General features: G+C 35.9%; 1 protein-coding gene across 1 annotated transcript in view; it reads right to left on the reverse strand.

The window, feature by feature from the left end:
* Positions 1 to 112: 112 nt before the first annotated feature.
* Positions 113 to 20,067, reverse strand: part of THOC1 (THO complex 1) — a 57,165-nt gene continuing 37,210 nt past the window's right edge. The window contains exons 12-21 of the mRNA XM_032293244.1: positions 12,654 to 12,754; positions 11,206 to 11,272; positions 10,958 to 11,008; positions 10,793 to 10,863; positions 9,978 to 10,073; positions 9,112 to 9,177; positions 4,740 to 4,823; positions 2,089 to 2,236; positions 1,041 to 1,116; positions 113 to 517 (exon numbers count right to left, since the gene is read on the reverse strand). Of these exons, the coding sequence (XP_032149135.1) occupies positions 222 to 517; positions 1,041 to 1,116; positions 2,089 to 2,236; positions 4,740 to 4,823; positions 9,112 to 9,177; positions 9,978 to 10,073; positions 10,793 to 10,863; positions 10,958 to 11,008; positions 11,206 to 11,272; positions 12,654 to 12,754 (1,056 nt within the window). The 3' untranslated portion in view covers positions 113 to 221. The remainder of the gene's footprint in view (positions 518 to 1,040; positions 1,117 to 2,088; positions 2,237 to 4,739; positions 4,824 to 9,111; positions 9,178 to 9,977; positions 10,074 to 10,792; positions 10,864 to 10,957; positions 11,009 to 11,205; positions 11,273 to 12,653; positions 12,755 to 20,067) is intronic.

A 20,067-nucleotide genomic window follows, 5' to 3' on the forward strand; every position in this document is an offset into this window, starting at 1 on the left:
GAGGTCACTTCGTTTAGGTCATTTTCTCAACCCACCCTCTCAACAACTTCCCCAAACTCTGGTTTGAGCCAATATGTGTTCTATTGTTCTTAGAGCACCAGCCGACTGTACAACAATTGTTATAAAAATGTTTATTGTTTACCAAAACCAGTGGACCTCTTATCAAATGCTGCTTGGTAACAAAATCTTATCACAGTTTTAATAAAAAGAAAAAAAAGAAGCTAACTATTTGTCTCATTGTCATTAGTTAGACTTTCCGCAAGGTCACTTAATCCAGACTTATTCAGTGCATTAATCAGATTCTCAGGCGTTGCATGAACTCCCTCTTGATCTTGCCAGGCAACCAGGAGCTGCTTAGCTCTCATCTTCATGTCTTCACTGTCACACTCAATCTGCCTAATTTCTGAGTCTTTCATTTCCAAGTAGGGAGCCAGAATCTTCCATTGCTCACCCAGCTTGTTGGCAAATACCTCTATTTGTTCTCCTGTTACAGGTTTGTCTCGCCGAACATCAGGACCTAGAAAATGAAAAAAATATAAATTATGTGCAGAGTACAAGGACATGTGCAATTCTAAGTATACAACAGAATGGAAAGCTATGGGGCCAATGAGTTATTAATCACCTTTAGTAGACTTTATTTTAAAAGTAAACAATTATTTTTTAATATTTTCCATAAGTTGACCACTCTTAATAAGCACGGTCAATCAGCAAAGCTAAAGCTGTTAACATCTGTTACAACTATGAAGCCTTTCTCTGAAATGAGCTGCTCCCCCTCCAGTTACCAATAATTAACAGAGGTATGGGTCGCCTTCAAATGTATTTACCTTCCATTTCAAAGTATCATGATTACTTCCCGATTTTATTGCATAAAATATAGTATTTTTAAAGTTATTGCTAAGCAATGTTTTAAATTCCTCGCTGTAAGAAACAGTCGAGATAAAATGGGAGAAGTTGAGAAGCTGACCAAATAATGTACCTATCAACAAAGAACCCCCATCTTCTTCAATTTTGTAAAATAACCAAGCAAATGCAATTCTTACTTTCATTTTCCTTCAGTAAAGCATCATTATCTTCCTCATCTTCATCCTCACCTGTTTTTATTTCTTCAGAAGGCGGCTAAAAATGAGAAAGAAAAATGTTTGAAAGAATGCCAGCCTCTGAAGTAAGGTAGCAGGTACTCTGTTTAGATAAGGATGGTTGTAAGATTCCAAGTACAGGGCATCAGAATTTCACCCCTGACATTGTTAAACGACAGTGTCAGGTAAGGTTTCTAAGTGGGGCTGTCTTCACCTGCAGAAGGAGTGAACTGGGGAAGGCCCCAGAGTTAGAAAGACTCCCCCAATCTGGAAGGAAGTGAAAAGCACAGTGCCAGGATTTGCAAATATCCAGAGTTTAGTAAGGCCTCAAGGAAGGCAGTAGCAAGTGTTCTTAAAAATTTGATTCTTTTTTCTTTGAGAAAAGACAATATAATGCAATGGCAAACAGGAAAAATTCATGTCTGCATGTACAGGTGCTTAACAGTTTACCCAAAGTACCATGAATTTTATTTATTTTTTATTTTTCATCACCAAAGATTTTTGAACATAGTTATTTTTGAGACAGAGTCTTGCTCTGTTGCCAGGCTGCTGCACAGTGGCACAATCTCGGCTCACTGCTATCTCGGCCTCCCAGGTTCAAGCAATTCCCCTGCCTCAGCTTCCTGAATAGCTAGGACTACAGCTGTGCACCACCACACCTAATTTTTTTGTATTGTAGTAGAGACAGGGTTTCACCATGTTGGCTAGGATGGTCTTGATCTCCTGATTTTGTGATCTGCCTGCCTCGGCCTCAGAAAGTGCTGGGATTACAGGCTTGAGCCACCACGCCCGGCCCCGTGAACTTAAGTTACATGCTGTATAGAAAATTATCAGTTACTTTATCAACTCATGTATTTCCTGTAAATGTGTATTTAAATGCGTTTCTCCCTCATTCTAAAACATGGGAGCTTGTGTTTTTACATGATTAACTGGGTTTTTTGTTCACATAGCAATAGCAATTCTAAAGAAGAAGTCAACTAAAGGGTATGAAAAGCTGATCTATGGTACTTACCGGTAATTCCTTGGCTAGCTTTATTACCATATTTTCAAGATATTCTGGTAAACTTTTAAACTGCTGGTTGGTTGGTTGGAAGAAGTGAGGACTTCTCCGTGCTAATAGTCTCAGGGCTCTCCAACCATAATTTGAATTGTTCACAGCCCTATAAAAAGAGATGTCAGGCTTGTAATTTATAGTTTTCTATTTCTGTATTCCCTTCTACTTAGTTCTGCCATGTGCAATTCTATATTTAAGATAAATAGCTCAAAGTCCCATTCTCTTCATTTGAATCTTATTCCTAAAGAACTTTTCAGTATGTAGTCCACTGATAATAACAAACCAACAGATGCACATTTAACTAATAACAGGAACCAACAGTGTCTGAAGAGGCGGGTTCATATGCAGCAAACACATTTTCAAAATTTCCATACATTTTGTTTAATTTTAACAAGTCAACAAGTGTGTGCAGTACTGGCTGGATGTAGTATGTATACAATAGGAATCATCCATCTAGTCTATCTGAAAACACATACGTCCATAATAGGTACTTATATTTGGTGAGTTGACATCCATACTTGTAATGTCATCTGCAGATGTGAGTTTCAGACTATTTTACAAATTCAGCATTGACTTTTGATATTAATTTAATGAACATTTGGGTTTCTATTTATATAATATCTAAACTGTAATTCACAATATCAACCTCAATGTGGCTCAAATACTAAAAAATAAACATCCAGTAGCCAACACAGTAAATAGTGATGTCAAGAATAGAATCCATCAACTGTTCTCTAATGAAGTACAGCAATGGTCAAGGTGTTATACAATTAGATGAGAAACAGAAACCGTGGAGAAATTCTAAAGATAATGCTCCAGAAAAAGGCAATGCTGCTGAAGAAACCAAACCACAAATTTATTTTAGAGGTTTGGATTGGAAGACTCTCCCTCCCCTAAAGAATAACAATTAGGTTTAGTTGGTCATCTAAATGAGGCTAGGTTACCATTAGGATGTGCAGGTACCACTAAAGACTTAACAAAAACTACCCCTATACACTGGGGACTCAGGTTCCAAGTTAACACCTGCTGTGAGGCTTTACCTAAACAGTTAAACAGCTTTCCTCTTTGACATATCTCTGTTTAAACAACTTGATTCTTTTAGGCATTTTCAAAATTCATTGTCAATTATACACATCATTTTTCTTATTCTCCACAAAACCCTCTCTGGAGATAATAATCTGAACTATCACTTTAGGAATGAGTCCACCTAGTCTTATGTAACAGTGATAAATTAATATTCTTTCAATCAACAAACACTTGAGCCAGGCACTCAGTAGCTGTGGAGAGTACCTGACGCACAGTAATATGCAATGTGTCAGCAGGCATCATTAGTGATAAACACACAAGGTATAAGACAATTTCAGATAGTGGTAAGGATGAGAAAAACATGAGAAATGAGAATTTTGGATAGCGGTAAGTGCCATTAAATAAAAACCATTAATGCAAAAGAGGAGACCGGGGAGGGAAGGAGCTGCTTAACCAGAGGGACTTAAAGTCACAGGAACCTTTGGGGAAAAGTGGTTCAAGCAACTGAGACAGTGAAGTGCAAAGGTCCTGACAGGAAAGGGAAAGGCCTTTGAAGTAAAGAGCAACAGGCCTGCTGTGGATAAAGCAGAGGGGAGGCATGGCTACACAGGAGAGCGTGAGCCAGACAGAGCGTGTCTTTTAGGCCCTAGGAAGGAGTTTGGAGTAGGCACTCACTGAAAGATTTTAAGCAGGTTAGACTTGGACAATTGTTTTAAAGATCACTGGCTGATGCATGAAATACTGACCACATCTAGAGAGACTAGTTATGAGGTCACAGTAATTAATAACTGGTCACAGGGTCACATTAGTCACGAATATTGAGTACTAACCACATGCCCTGAATGGTCGAAAGCAAATTGTCTTACTTAATCTTCCTTATAACCTTGTGAAATGGGTACGGTTACTATTTAACAGATGAGGAAAAGGACATGGTAGTTCAATTATTAAATCAGCCTTAGTCGCCTCGTAAGTAAGTGGCAGAGGGGATCAGAACCTATGCATTCTGACAAGAGTGCCCTTGCCTTTAACCCACTACTCTTTAATTGCTATTTAAAGCCATGAGACTGGTGTCACCCAGAAGGTTCTAGATAAAGAGGCTGAGACCGAGTCTTGATGTTACTCCAAAATTTGAATTGGGCAGAGGATGAGGAGCCTGAAATGGAATGTGAGATGGAGTGGGCAGAGAGGGCAAAGGGCAAACAGTAGGGCCAAGGATTTGGATTCTCATGGATGCCAAGAGAAGAAAATATTATATAAGGAGAAGAAGGATAGGTTATAGCTGCTGTGCGATACCGTACTTTGAAGGGTAGAGAGAAAAGAACTAATAGTTGGAGAGAAACAGGAATCGGGGAATTTTTTTTCTTATGTTTTGAAACAAGGGTGATTCTAAGTCATGTTTAGTTAATAGGAATAATCCTTGAAATCAGGATGTGTACCAACATGAACTTGGAACATAAACTCAGCTAAGAGAAAAATCACTACTCCATCAACTGCCTCTCTTAATAAGCTTTCTAGTATACACACAATTCCTAAGGAAAAAAAATGGAGAAAATTGAAATGAGCTAATGAGAAACATTACTTACTTATATTCATTTTCAACCATATTTTCAGGGTCTGCCTGTTCAATGGCTTCTTCAAAGAATTCCTCCAAAGTGGGCATATATTCCCTGAGCATTATAAAATAACTAGTAAGGATCACATATATTTTTAATAATAAATACTCATAAAGTGGTGGCAAGACAAGATTCTAACGGCCTCATACTTTTAGTTACAGTTTCGATTACTTGGGAACTCCAGACTTTTAAGGAAGGGAAACCCTCAAAATTAAATTCAAAAAGGACAATAAAGAGGGGACAGTCTAATACTAAACTACCATATATTATATGGTATTTACTACATATGTAATATGATATACACTATAATATATGAATGTTGCTATTAAAAGAGAGCAGCCAGAGGATTGTATAGCATTTGAATTTTACCAGCAAATAGAAACTTTATGTACTCATCCATGAATTCTTTTTTTCTTTAAACCAAAATTAAACCAAAACTAATAATCAGACCACAATACGATTTCAAGAGTTTAACTGTTAGCTCTTAAATTGTTACCATGGTAGCATGGTTGATTTTTAAAATGCATCTTTCTTGAATTTGTTTTTAGAAATAAAATTTTGATAGTGTCAAGCAAAGAAATAAGACCTCAGTATCAGAAAACATCTTCTAGACTAAAACTAGGAAAATGGGTTCTCTAAAGAAAACTATCCCAATATTCATTCACTTTCCAATGCTATATAGACTATATTCCACATTATGAACATGCCACAAGTTATCCATGTCCTATCCAGAGATGTTTAGGTTGTCTTCCCACTCTTTGCTCTGACAATGTTAAATGAACATTCTTGCACCAGTCTCCTTGTAGATGAGCTGATTTCCTCAGGCACTGGGCCTTCAAACTTCCACTGCAACCCACAGTAAGAAATTCATTTTATATTGCAACCCAGTACACACATATATGCAACTAGAAGAACCATATATATAAGTAAAGCTAATATTTCACTAAAGTATATTTCCTATTTCATTAAAAAAATGCTAGTTGAAATTACTAAATTGACTTTACAAACCACCAGTAATTCTCAAACTTAATTTTTAAAAACACTATTCTGAGCAATACACCTACTAGTGGGGCACACACATCTCTAACAGTCACATAGAGTGGCTGTATCATCAGACTCCTACAGCAGCACTGGAAAATTATTTTTATTCACAATTCTTACAGAATCTGGGTATTTTTAAATTACTGAATCTCTTAGCTGTGAAACCACTGGCTGTAACTTTTAATTGTACTTCTAGGTACTAGTGAAGTTCAGAATCTTTTCAGAGGTTTATTAAGGTTTCTACTTTTGAATCTGACTATTCCTTTGTCCATTTTCTACTGGGTTGATTTACTCTCATAGATTTGGCAGGAATCTAATTTTATTTATTAATCATGCTAGAATTTTATCTATTTTTCTTGGTCTTAAAAAAAATCTTTTGGTTTTGTTGATCCTCTCCATTGTTTGTTGGCTATTTTTCTGATTTCTAATCTTATTTTACTTTCTACTTTCTATGAGTTTACTTCTCTTCTGAGTGACTCTCAGTGCTAGACTCTTACTTAGCTTGGTTTTCAGATTTCATTCTTTTTGAAAGTGTAAACACTTAAGGCTATACATTTCTGTGTTCTATTGAGTTAGATCTCAAAGTCTGAACATGTAGTGTTTTCATTATCATTTAGCACTGATTTTCTAATTTCCATTATGATTCTTTGATTCAAGAGTTATTTAGAAGTGTGTTTAAAGAAGTTTTAAGTATTTTTGCTTTTGCTATTCACATATCATTTACATAAACTTGTGATTTCTGTAAGACCCAGCCTGTTAAATTATTTTGTTAAATTCTAAATGTATTAACACTAAATTTTTTCTACCAAATTTATTAAATTCTGTGAAAGGTCTGTCCAAATTCTACTAGATGGTGGGTCTTCTGGGTGGTGGATGGTTAAAACTGACCATAGGTCAACTTCTCATTCTAATTCTGTCAAAGTTTTGAGAATATATTCTTGGAAAATAAAGTTTAGAATGTATATATTTCTATTTTTTCCTTTTATATTTAGGCAATGATTGCCTTTATTTTTAATAATGCTTTCCACTTTTAAGCCTTTTCTGCCTGAATCAATGTAACTATGCCTTTTAAAAATATCTTTTAAAAATTATTTCAGTTTCAACCTTTCTACATCTTTAAAGTATATTTCTTATAAACATATAGATGGATCTTTAAAATATAACACCAATTTCTGTCTTTGAGCCAGAGAGTCCATTTCTGTTTATATTTGAATTTAACCATACTGTTTTGTACTTTGTTTTCTGTGCTTTTTTCTCCTCTCCTACCTTCTATTTACTTGCTTAAATTTTCTGTATTTACCTTTTTTTACCCCTCAATTTATTTAAAAATTACATATTCCATTTATTTCACATACTTTTCAAGCATGTTTGACTTAAACCTTAACATTTTAAAATTCTGACCACTCCTTTTTGTCTTACATGTCACCTTTAGCAAGTTTATCTTTTAAAATAACCCAAAATAATAATTATTACTATTTCATACAGTGAATTATTGATAAGATTTCTTCATGTTTACCAAAGTGTTTACATAGTAATCCTCTCTGCAATTTACTCCTTTCTGGGTTCAGTTTCCTTAAGACAGCTTTCTTACTAGGGACTGTTGATAATTTCTCACAGTTTTAGTCAATCACTCAATTAACTACAACTGTTTAACTTGTTACAGAATTTGGAGTTGAAATGTTGAGAAAGCAAGTAATACTTCTAGAAATGAGAAAATATAGTCACTGAATTTACAAAATGGGCAGATTTAATAACAGACTAGACACAGATAAAGTAAGAATTAATGGATTAACTAATGATTAAGATATCACCCAGAAAGCAATACAGAAGGAGAAAAAGTTGGAAATGATGAGTTAATGATAGTCAAGGAGGTCCAACAAACATCTAATGGCAGAAAGAAGTAATAGAGCATGGGAACGACATTTTTAAGCACTCATCCCACTGTCTTCTGATTTCTTTTGTTGTTCTTGAAGTCAACTGTTAGTATAACTTTGTTCCTCTGCAGGTTTTTTTGGTTGTTGACTTCATGTACAGAGATACGATTTACTTGGTTTATCCTCCTTAAGTATTACATTTCTTGATCCTATGAATTCATGCCTATTCTCAATCATTAACTCAATTTTGCCTCTTTCGCATTATTTATTACTTCTTTCTGCCATTAGATGTTTGCTGGACCTCCTCAACTATCATTAAGTCATTGTTTCTAACTCTGCTCCTTCTGTATTGCTTTCTGGGTGAGTTCTTAATCATTTATTAGCCCATTAATTCTTACATTACCTGTGTCTAGACTGCTATTAAACCTGTCCATTTTGCAAGTTCAATGACTATATTTTGTTTTTAGAAGTATTACTTGTTTTTCAAATTTGCCTTGTCCATTTTGATAGTGTCATGTCCCTGTGTTTTCAATTCCTTCTTATTTTAATTTTCTGAAATATACTTATTTTACAGGCTTTATCTTATGATTTTATTATCTAAAGTAGTCAACTTCTGTTGCTTGTTCTGTCTGCTAATTCTTGCTCACTGTGGACTGTTTCCCTGAAAGTTCTGTAAGTTTCGATGGTGAATTTATCTTTGGGTTTTATTTTTTTAAATAACCTTCTGAATATAATTTTAGATATTTATCTGTGGGAATCTTGTTTAGTTTGGGTTGAAGGTGGGACCTTCAGAAAGATTTTAATTGCCAGCATGGGACTTTCTAGCTCACTATCTTAGCTTGAGGTAGGATTTTTCCTACTGCTGGTAGGAAAAATTTAAACTGTAACACTGCCCGAGAGCAGACTTATGGTTACAATTTCTCAGGGAATACTTTTCCCTGTCACCTACACCTTGGCAAAGGCAGATAAGCTTCCTTGTTTACTGTGCCAGTGAGCATGCCCCTACCCTGCTCTTCTTTTACAGATGTGTAGTGCTTCAACAATTTCAGCTTTGTTCAGGGGAAACTTGCTCACAAATTTGTGCAGGCCTAAGGCCTTTCTGTCCTTCTGTGACTATTAAAACCCAAGTTCCCTGGTTCTCAAAGCTTGGAATCATTAGTGTTGCTCCCACAGAACCATATCAGTTCATAGGCTTACTCTTCTATTTGTTTTGATTCCTTTTGTGAATCTTTATTTTTTTTTTGATTTCTAAAATTATTTTATCAGAACTTCTAGGTGTTTTATGGTGGGAAGCTATATTCTACTGTGCCAAAGTCAACCACAAAAAACTTAAATTTCGTTTGAGCTCTTTTCATAGCTGAGAAAAGGTTCCATTCTACTCAGCACTTGACAAAAGCAACACTTCATTTGAAAAATGTTCAACTTGCCTTGTCTCTGATTTGCAGGCTTCCATATTATCAGGACAAAGATTCCAAAGCCTTGTTAACTCCTCACTACAAAACAGATACACAAATAAATACATTTTTTATGGACACCATACTCATGTGCCTTGAAACTGAATAGAAAAACAATACAATGTAAACAACGGATTTGGGGATGTTGATAGTATGAGTTTTACTTTTCTCAATAATTTCTGGTATTTAAAATACCTAAAATTATTCTCTACATAAGCATATTATTATCTATTATAATTCTGACTAATAATGATATAATCTTTTTTTTTTTTTTTTTTTTTTTTTTGAGACGGAGTTTCGCTCTTGTTACCCAGGCTGGAGTGCAATGGCGCGATCTCGGCTCACCGCAACCTCCGCCTCCTGGGTTCAGGCAATTCTCCTGCCTCAGCCTCCTGAGTCGCTGGGATTACAGGCACACGCCACCATGCCCAGCTGATTTTTTGTATTTTTAGTAGAGACGGGGTTTCACCATGTTGACCAGGATGGTCTTGATCTCTTGACCTCGTGATCCACCCGCCTCGGCCTCCCAAAGTGCTGGGATTACAGGCTTGAGCCACCGCGCCCGGCCAATAATGATATAATCTTTAGGTTTTTTTCTAAAAATATTCAAGCATAATATAAAGCAATGAATTTTAATTTTAACTGGAAGGTAAGAGAACTCAAGGATTATGATACCTTGCATCAACTAGAAGTGAGCTGCATCAATCTAAACAATTCTACTGTCCATGAAATGGTAAAAAGTGGCACAGCCATTTGATGTTAAAAGATGGAGAATTCTTATAGTAACATCTTCAAAATACAAAAATAAGAACATCCCACACAAAGACAAGTTCACCTACTTTCCCATCAGAATTTTTTTGCTGGGTCCTTTCCCTAGGAAGTCCTCGGGTGCTGTTCTCTTCCGAATTATTCTCGTAGGTTTGGTATCTGATGTTCTGTGGTGAACAAAACACACTATTTTTTGAATTGCAAATGGATACAGAAATAGAAGAATATTTAATGTGAAAGAAAATTTAGTTATTGTTTTCCTTTTAAAAAAGATGAAAACTGGCTGGGCACAGTGGCTCATGCCTGTAATCCCAGCACTTTGGAAGGCTGAGGCGGGTGGATCACCTGAGTTCAGGAGTTCAAGACCAGCCTAGACAACATGTGAAACCCTGTCTCTACTAAAAATACAAAAATCAGCCAGCCATGGTGGTGCACATCTGTAATCCCAGCTACTTGTAAGGCTGAGGCATGAGAATTGCTTGAACCTGGGAGGTGGAGGTTACAGTGAGCCGAGATCACACCACTGCACTCCAGCCTGGGTGACAGAGCGAGACTCCATCTCAAAACAAAAGATGAAAACTTCATATTCTGATAGAACAATTATCAGAAATAAGAAAAAAATGCCACATTATACGGCAAATTACACAGAGTATATATACAGTATTCTCAATAATTTACATAGACGTTTGCCCCAGGAACTTAATGACAAGAAATTTTTGAGGTTAAAAAAATACAAACAGAGGTACATCAAAGTGATTGTGCTCTTAAAGAGTTCAACTTACATTTTTTATATGAAATATATACACGTATCTTTACACGCTATAATTATATCAAAGCATACTTTGAAAAACCTTTCTTATAGTTCTTGTGATGAGTATGTATTTACCTTTCTTTCACAAAACTTGGGCAACCTTCATTTTTCCATGAGTTCCAGTTTTCTTCAGTGTTTAATATATGCTGGGAAAAACAAAGAAATTATATTTTGGTTAATGGAATCCTCTGAAATTCTCTTTCGTGCTAAAAAGAGGATGTAAACATAAAAATCACATACCTCTACCATCTTTGAAAATCTTTCTCCATCGGGGGGGTTTTCAGATAGTAGCTGTGATTAGAAAGAATATACTAAGCTTTCAACAACTTTCTGCATCATAGGAGTGGTTTGTAGGCAGAGAACCAAGGAGTGTTTGTGGTCTTGTACCTGAGCTTAACTTTATCCTTATTTTCCTATTTGGGGCTGAAACAAAGAAAATTCTAAATTTCCATTTTTTCAATCATGGGTTTGTTGCGTGTTGAACTTACTTGATAAACTGATTTTGTAGTATCTTCAATCCAAAGTGATTGTTCATCAGTTAAAACATAGTTTGAACTAGGGAACAAAGCAATGAAAGCATGCTTGAGTTACGGCAATGCATATTCAATTTTAAGGTTTAAAAAACACAAGGCATGTAACATGTAACTACACTGTGGATAGTGTCAAAAATTACCAAGATAAACATAGTTACAAATGAGAGAATTATAAGAGAAAATTCTTGCACTTATTCCTCAAGAAGTTTGGTACTGAAAACATAAAAGCATATGCAGGACAATAAAACATTCAATTAATCCATCATATTAACTATGAACAGAGCAGTAAATGTTTCCTAAAATAAGCTGAATGTGAAATGAAAACCTGATTTTATATTAAGATATTTCTATACATAATGCACATTCAGTCTGGCATGCTACATTCCTTTAAGATACATTCAAAATACAACAAATAAAAACACCCAAACCCTAGAAAAGGCAACAGGCAAATCCAAATTGTTAACAGCTGCCATTAATTGAGCTCTCGTTATGCACTAGGTGATTTAATGCCATCCTATAAATATTGATAGCTAGGATCTGAACACTTTACATGCATTATTCATTGAATTCTCGGCACAAGTATAAGTACATATTAAACAGACTATGGTGGCTCAATGATTTGCTCAAGGCCATAAAGCTTTAATTCAAACCCAGGTCTGACTACAAAGTCCTTGATCTTTCTACTATGCTACACCAAACCTCCAAAATCGATAGGATAAGAAATAACATTTTTTGAGTGTTTACCATGTGCTAGTACCTTAAAATTACAAGTCTGAAAGAGCTGTTCTACAGCCAGCAAATGACAAGCCTAGGATGCGAACCCAGCAGGTAGTAAAGTCATTATATAGCTAATACTGCATTGCTTAGTGTCCTTAACACAAATACTGTCAAGTAACAGTGAGCTCTACTTTCATTTATGGACAAGACAGAAGGAAATGGATGGAGGGATTTAGATAGACAGCAGATAGTCTAATAAGGCTTTGTGAAACTCCGAAGAAATGAACTCCTTTTTGCTTAAAGATTTCCTTTGCATCTTTTAGCTCAAACGTCCCACACAGCTCCACACCTTATGAGATATGTATTACTGGGTTAGTCTGCAAATCAGCTGTGGAGGAGGTCTGAGGGAGGTGAGAGGAGAACCTCCACCTGCCAATAAAATCGAGAACTCCTGGTAAGCCCTGGAGTTGGGCAGGAAAAACTCACACTGACAGACATATTTAACATCTTTTCCTTAAACAAATATCCTAATAACTAAAAGCCTTCGATAATCAGCTGCAATACATGTGTTTCAGGGATGTAGCCCTTATACATGAAATGGACATAATACATAAGAAAAATCATAAGCAAGTCCTTTTTTTTCTTGGCTACTGTTTACAAATTGTTTACTACCCATTTTATCTTACCTTTTGAATTTGACCTGCCCCTTGAGATATTGGAATAAAATGAGATATTGCAACAGGATGTGTCGACGAAAGTTACTGTCACTCAGTTGTAAATCCATCAGCTACTCAAGAAACAAGCAAACACATACAAAAACAACACATTAAAATCAAGTTTTGCCTGAAGGTACAAAATATGCTACTATAGAAATGGAAGATTCCAATGCAATTTAAAAAACATTTGTTGAGAGTTCACTGCAGGTGAGGCATTACCACACAAGCCCACAGACAGCCCAGTCAAGGTTTCATTTTGATTTCTTGACTGTTTTATGCCATGACGTATTCATGTTGGTATAACAATGCTCTATCTGTGGTCCTGATATGAGGATAAAATGAGGCAGAAATATAAAAAAGTAAGCTAGGCATGGTGGCACAAGCCTATTAGGAAGCCGAGAAGGAGGATCACTTGAGCCCAGGAGTTTGAGATCAGCCTGAGCAACATAGCAGGACTCTAAATTTAATAAATAAATAAATAAATAAAATTAAAAAGTAAAACTGAGGCTACTACTTTCCCACATACGAAGAAATAATGGCTAAAGAAGGCATGAATAGCACAATATTAAGGGGTACCACTCGTTTTTGTAGCCCTACAAAGTGCCTGCAACAGAGGTAGTATTTGATAATAAACAAGAAATTAGAGGTGAAGATCATCCCTGATTAGATGGGCTGTTTTTAGCTTTTAATGAAAATTGCATCATACTTGTATTATCACAGAATCTGGATTAGAAAGGACTTGAAAGTCATTTATGGGGAAGTTCTTCAGCGACCCTGCCATCCAGCTGTAAGAATAACCTCCAGTAATGAAGGAAGGTCATTCTGATTATGTGCATGGAGCACTGAAGGGAAGCTGGTCTATATCCACATTCTCATGCTAGTTCTGCCTTCAAAAACTACAGCAACAAAGGAAAGCCACATTCTTCTAAATGAAAAACCAGTAAGGCAGTTGGAAGCGTTAGCGACTGGTTTTGGTTCAATGTCCCAAGTTCCGCTGGCTCTGCTTTACGTGGTTTGGTACCATCTACTAATGCCACCTAACACACACAAGCCTTCTTATTCACTAGCAACCCCTTCCACACTGCGGCTCCAGGTCTTTAAAGAAAATAATTAATGATCAGCCTTCCAGTCAGGCTCCCCTCAGTTTTAAGGATTGAATATATTTGATTGTTATTTATACTAACTCTCCTATCCCAAACTGGCAATGTGAATGACCGGCTATCAACTTTCCCTTCCCCCAGGCCCTGGGCAACTGGACTGTCTCCACTTAGGCTGTTAGTTCCTTGCCCTCAACTCCATGAACAGGCACATCTCTCTGCTCCAGCTACCCACTACTGTGGCCACAGATAGGCCTGGGGTCACTCACAGCTGCCCCAATGAAGTCTTTAACTCACAATCCTATCTCACCACAACCTCCATCCTTCCCAGTCTCTCGCTCAGTTGCTCCTAATATACCTAACACTTGGATCTTACTGAGACTTTAAGGCCCCTGACCCATCTATTCTCTGCCTATCTATTAGTCCCATCCTATTTTAAGATAATCCTATTTTAGTCTAAAGAGTTAGCAAACTTTTTCCTAAAGTGTCAAATAATAAATATTTTAATTAAGCTTATGTGGGCTAAGTGGCATATTATGGATATTATGTAGGTATTTAAAAATCTAAAATGTAAGGGGGGAAAAAAAACCCCAAAACCACCAAAAAAAAAAAATCAATAAAGATGGTGGGCCAGATTTGGCCTGTGGCTATATATATAGTCTGCCAGCTCCTGGTATAGACGACAACAAATTAGCTGGGCATGGTGGCATTTGCCTGTAGTCCCAGCTACTCTGGAGGCTGAGGCAGAAGAATTGCTTAAACATGGGAGGCGAAGGTTGCAGTGAGCCGAGATCATGCCACTGCACTCCAGTGTGGGTGACAGAGTAAGATTTTTTCCAGGGGGGAGGGGAGAAACGAAGTGTTTTTGTCAAGATCAGCAATGACTTATTTGTTGTTAAATCCTGTGAACACTTTTTATTGACCTCATCCTACTTGATATGCCTGGCTTCCGTAAGTCCATGCTTTTTTAGTTTTTCTCGAATCTCACTGGTTACTCTTCAATCTTCTTCTGCTCTTCTCCATTCTCCCTTAAACATGAGTTTTCTTCAGGATTTGATTTAATATTTTCTTCTCAATCTACACTCTCCCCACTAGCTCATTTCACATACTCTGCAGTTTGAATTACCATTTATAAACTGGTAACTCCTACAACTATACTCTCAACCTAGATCTTGTTCCTAATCGCCAGATTTGTATACTCAACAATCTATTACACATTTCTACTTGAATGTTCAACTGACACCTGATCAGATTTCATGAACAAAGTAAAACATATCAGTTTCCTCCACAAAAGCTGTTCTCCAGTGTTGGCTAATTAAATGAGAGGTTCCAACATCCACCCATTTCCTCGAGCAAATTCAGGAAGGCTTCCTGGAGAAAGCAGCATCTAAACTCTCAACAAGCAATAAACCTAAAGGTGGAGAGTGAGGGTAGGGGGATGGGGGAGCAAGACGGGGAGCCAAATAAGAGACTGGCCTATTTGAAGGACCACAGTACACAGTTCAATACATCTGGAGTAGAGATGTGAACCCCTGGCTTAAAGAGATGAACCAAAGTGGCCAGGCGATGCTTACTAGGCCTTCATTTTATTTTTGTTGAAAAATTTTTCTTGATAGAAACAATGGATTGAAAATAGGAGTTAACAAGACACTTAATAAGGGGTGGAAAGGATCTAATGTGATTCAAGCTAACTGCTTCACATTATACTTCAGGAAACTAGGTCCAGAAATGTTAAAACTACCTATACAAGGTTACACAGCTAGTGACAGAGCTAAGAGTAAAACTAACACACTCAATTGTACCCTTTCTTTCATAATACATACTATCTAGTTCCACTTTTCTTTGGTTATTTAAAAAATTCTACCATTTACACTATGTCGTAAGTCAAACATTTCATTATTATTATTTTTAGAGACATGGTGTCACTCTGCTCTCAGGCTGGAGTGCAATGGCACCATCACAGCTCACTGCAGCCTTGCAATCAGGGACTCAAGCAATTCCCTCGCCTCAGCCTCCTAAGTAGCTAGGACCACAGGTGTATGTCACGATGCCTAGCTAATTTTTTTCTTTTTTTTGTAAAGAAAGGGTCTCACTTTGTTGCTCAGGCTGTTTTGAACTCCTGGCTTTAAGCAATCCTCCAGTCGGCCTTACAAAGTGTTGGGATTACAGGCATAGGCCATCATGCCTGGCCCAAATGTTTCTTTGTAAATGTCTTTGTATCTTGAGCAAAGGGTTTTTATTGTCCTTAGCTATATGTATGTATGTATGTATTTAGTACAGAAGGGTCTCGCTATGTTGCCCAGGCTGAACTTGAACTCCTGGGCCCAAGTGATCCTTCTGCCCTGGTCTCCTAAATAGCTGGAACTATAGGGATACACCATTGCACTAGGCTACTGTCCTTAGTTTTTATGGCACATCTTAGCTCAGGCCTCAGTTTTCCCGGTATTCTAAACCTAAAAAGGCTCATGTTTTTTATTTCAGTCATCCTTACATCCCTTTCTGTCAATAAATTTTACATATAAATAATATTCCCAGGTAAAATTATATGAAATCTTCCATTTCTATCAATTTAACACAAAATACTTAAAAATGTGTGCTAGAAAACAAAATATTCAGAACATGCTTATTAAAATCTCACCAACTGTTATATCAGCTGAGATAAAATTATTCAATTTCTAAATTATGAAATATTTTAAATGTTCAAAAAGGTATAGTTAAGTAATATAACATTCATGTACCCGTTACCCATTTACATATAAAATCCTAACATTTCTACCTATTACACATCTGTTAAAGAAACAGAAAATAGTAGACACTGTTGAAGCTCCCTCTATAACCTCCCTACTCCTATTCCCCTCTCTCCCGCTACTATGGTAACCACTACCATGTATTTCACAGTTAGGATTTTTATACACATTTTATATTACTACATATGTAAACATCTATAAATAATATATGGATGTACTTTGCATTGTTTCAAATTCTATACAATATGCACTATTCTGCAATTTGCTATTTTCATACAACACTATGTTTGAAATTTACCCATCTTAATACATGTTGCTCTAGTTCAGGGATTGGCAAATCTTTTACGGACCAGTCAGAAACTATTTTAGGCTTTATAAACTATATGATCTCCGTCACAACTATTCATCTCTGCTGTTACAGAGCAAAAGCAGTCAGTGACAAATGAATGAGGTGGCTGTGTTCCAATAAAAATTATGATTCTTATTTATTGTTTTCTGAGATAGGGTCTGACTCTGTCACCCAGGCTGGAATGCAAGAGCATGAATATGGCTCACTGCAGCCTTGACTTCCTGGGCTCAAGTGATTCTCCTGCCTCGGCCTCCTCTGTGGCTGGGACTACAGGCATATGCCACCGGACTCAGCTCATGTTAAAATTTTTTTTGTAGACTTAGGGGTATCACTTTGTTGCTCAGGCTGGTCTCAAACTCCTGGTTTCAAGCAATCGTCCTGCCTTGGCCTCCCAAAGTGCTGGGATTACAGGCTTGAGCCACTGCACCTGGCCCAATAAAATTTACAGAAATAGATGATAGGCCAGATTTGCCAACCCCTGCTATAATTAATCCATTTTCAGTGCTTTATAGAACTGTCATGTAAAATTATCATAATTTATCAGTCTTCTGCTTATGAACATTGACACTGTTTCTAAACTTTCATTTACGAATACATCATTTACAAACAATGGTACGGTGAATCTTCTTACAGATTTCCTTGTATATGTGGGTCCTATGTAGGGGGCCATATTTAGGAACAAAGTTTTAACTTCACTAGTTTTTACAAAAGTATTCTGCAAAGTGGTTGATTCAATTTATATTTCAACAGTGTATAAAAGTTCTCATTTTTCCACAGCTTTGCCAATACCATCGTCAGGCTTTTCAATTTTGGCCAGTTTGCTAAGTGTGAAACGGTTATCTCATCATTTTACTTGCATTAGAGATGCTTAGCATCTTTTTAAAGCTCATTCACTTGTCAGTTTTCTACATCTGTAAATGACTTGTTCTTATCATCTTTTCAGTTTTCCATTTTGGTTGTCTTTTATCAATGGAATATTCTGAATACTAATCTTCTCTGGTTATGTAGATGGCAAATATCTTCCCCTAGTCTGTGGCTTCTCTTTTTATTTTACCTATGGTATCTTTTACTATTCAAGACTTTTATATTCTTAAGTCTTAAATATTAAATTGATATTTTCCCTCATAATTTGTGCTTTTTGTAGTTGAAGTAATCTCTCCCTACTCCAATTTACATATTTCATATTTCCTTCTGAATGTTTAAAAGTCTTGCTTTTCTTATTCATACTTTCAATTAACCTGGAATTGATTAACCTGGAATTGATGGTACTGAGGTATAGACTCTATTTTAATTTTTCCAAAAATGATAATGAATTGTCTTTAAGTAACATTTATTAAGAATAGTCCATCCTTTCCTCACTAATTTATAATGCAATCTCTTTTGTATATTAAGCTTTTCTATAATTCAGACTTTCTATTGTTTCAATTTTCTTCTTCTTCTTTATACTGGTACTAATAAATTACCTGCCCTAATTACTATTGCTCTATAGATCTTAATATCTGACAGGGCAAGTGTTCCTGCTTTCTTTAAATTTTTCTTATGCTTGGCTCTTTGCTTTTCCATAAAAATGTTAAGACCAACTTTTTGAGTTCCCTCGAAAAAGTCCATTTGGTCTTCATAATAAAACAATTTATATTGCTTTGGGTATAACCTAAAAGTTAAATTAAAAAACCCATTTGGATATTGATTCAAAATACACTGAATCAATGAATCTGAGGAGAAGGGGCAGTGGGTCTATATCTACAAATGTAGTAATGCTGCTCCATTTTTGTAATTTTTCTCTATGAAGATTACGCCTAGGTATTGGAGAGCTTTCACTGCTATTCTGAATAACATGTTGTAATTGATCACTGGTTTATAAGAACACTATGGATGTTTCTCTTGCAATCTTGCTGAAGTCTCATTAGTTCTAACAGTTGCTTGGTTCTCTTGGATTTTTCTCTGTAGACAATTACATTGTCTTCAAATGGGGATAGTTTACTCTTTGCTTTTTCCAATACTTATAACTCTTATTTCTTTTTTGTTTTTTTCTCTTATAGAAATGCTTAGATCCTCCAGTACAGTGTTGAACAGAAATATGATTAGTGTCCATCCATGTCTTCTTTTTGGATTTAATGGGAATACTTTTTGAAGTTTCATAACCGTGTATGATGTTTGCAATAAGGTTTTAAAAATCAGTCCTTTTATCAACTCAGAGAACATTCTTCTCTACTTTTATTGAATATTAGAGTTTATTGAACTTTCTAGGCTTCTGAGATGATCATACACATCTTAAAAATCTTTAACGTTTTTATTTTTTCAGACACAGTCTTGCTGTGTTGCCCAGACTGGTCTTGAGCTCCTGGGCTCAAGCAATCCTCCTGCCTTGGCCTCCCAAAGTGCTGGGATTACAGGTGTAAGTCACTACACCCAGCCAATCTGTTGTTAATCTGGCATTATATTTATCTTTCTGATCAACCATACTTACATTCCTAGGATAAATCATATGTCTCTATTAAAAAAAAAAAAAACTACTTCACTTAATTTGCGAGTTTATAAAACATACTTCTATAAATACAAAACATTCTATTTATGTGTGACATGAATATATACACAAGTTTTTCCTTGTTCTGTCCTTATTGGGGTTTTATTTGTAAATTATAATCTTATATAATGAACTGGGGGGCATTTCTCTTCTAACTTCTGAAAATTTTCATTTATGGTAGAAATTATTTATTCTTTGAAGTGTTGATAAGATGTGCCTAAAAAATCTCTGGGCCTGATGTCATTCAAAAAGTGTCGTTCTGGCTGCTATTTCTTTAATGGTTATTCATCTATTTGGTTTTCTATTTTTTTTTTTTTGAGAGTCTATTTTGGTAATTAAATTTTTCTACATAATTCTAATTTTGTTAGGCTTCAGAATTTATTAGAAGTTGTTCATAATATCCTCTTAAGCATTTCAAATATCTCTAATTGGTTCAATTGTTACTGTTAATATTGTTTGCTGGTATCTTTTCATTTTCCTTGCACAGGCTCTGGATTTCTTTTTATAACATTTCCTTTTCAAAGAAACAACTTTTGGTTTTGCTGATATGTTTTATAGTTTGTTTTATTTCACTAAGTTTTGCTATTATTACTTCCATTTTCTTGAGGTTTAGTTTGTACTTTTTCTAACTTATTGAGTTGAATGCTCAATTTGTCACTCTTTCTTG

This window comes from Sapajus apella, unplaced genomic scaffold (genome assembly GCF_009761245.1).
Source record: "Sapajus apella isolate SASKATOON/1434 unplaced genomic scaffold, GSC_monkey_1.0 scaffold29, whole genome shotgun sequence".
Lineage (NCBI taxonomy): Eukaryota > Metazoa > Chordata > Mammalia > Primates > Cebidae > Sapajus > Sapajus apella.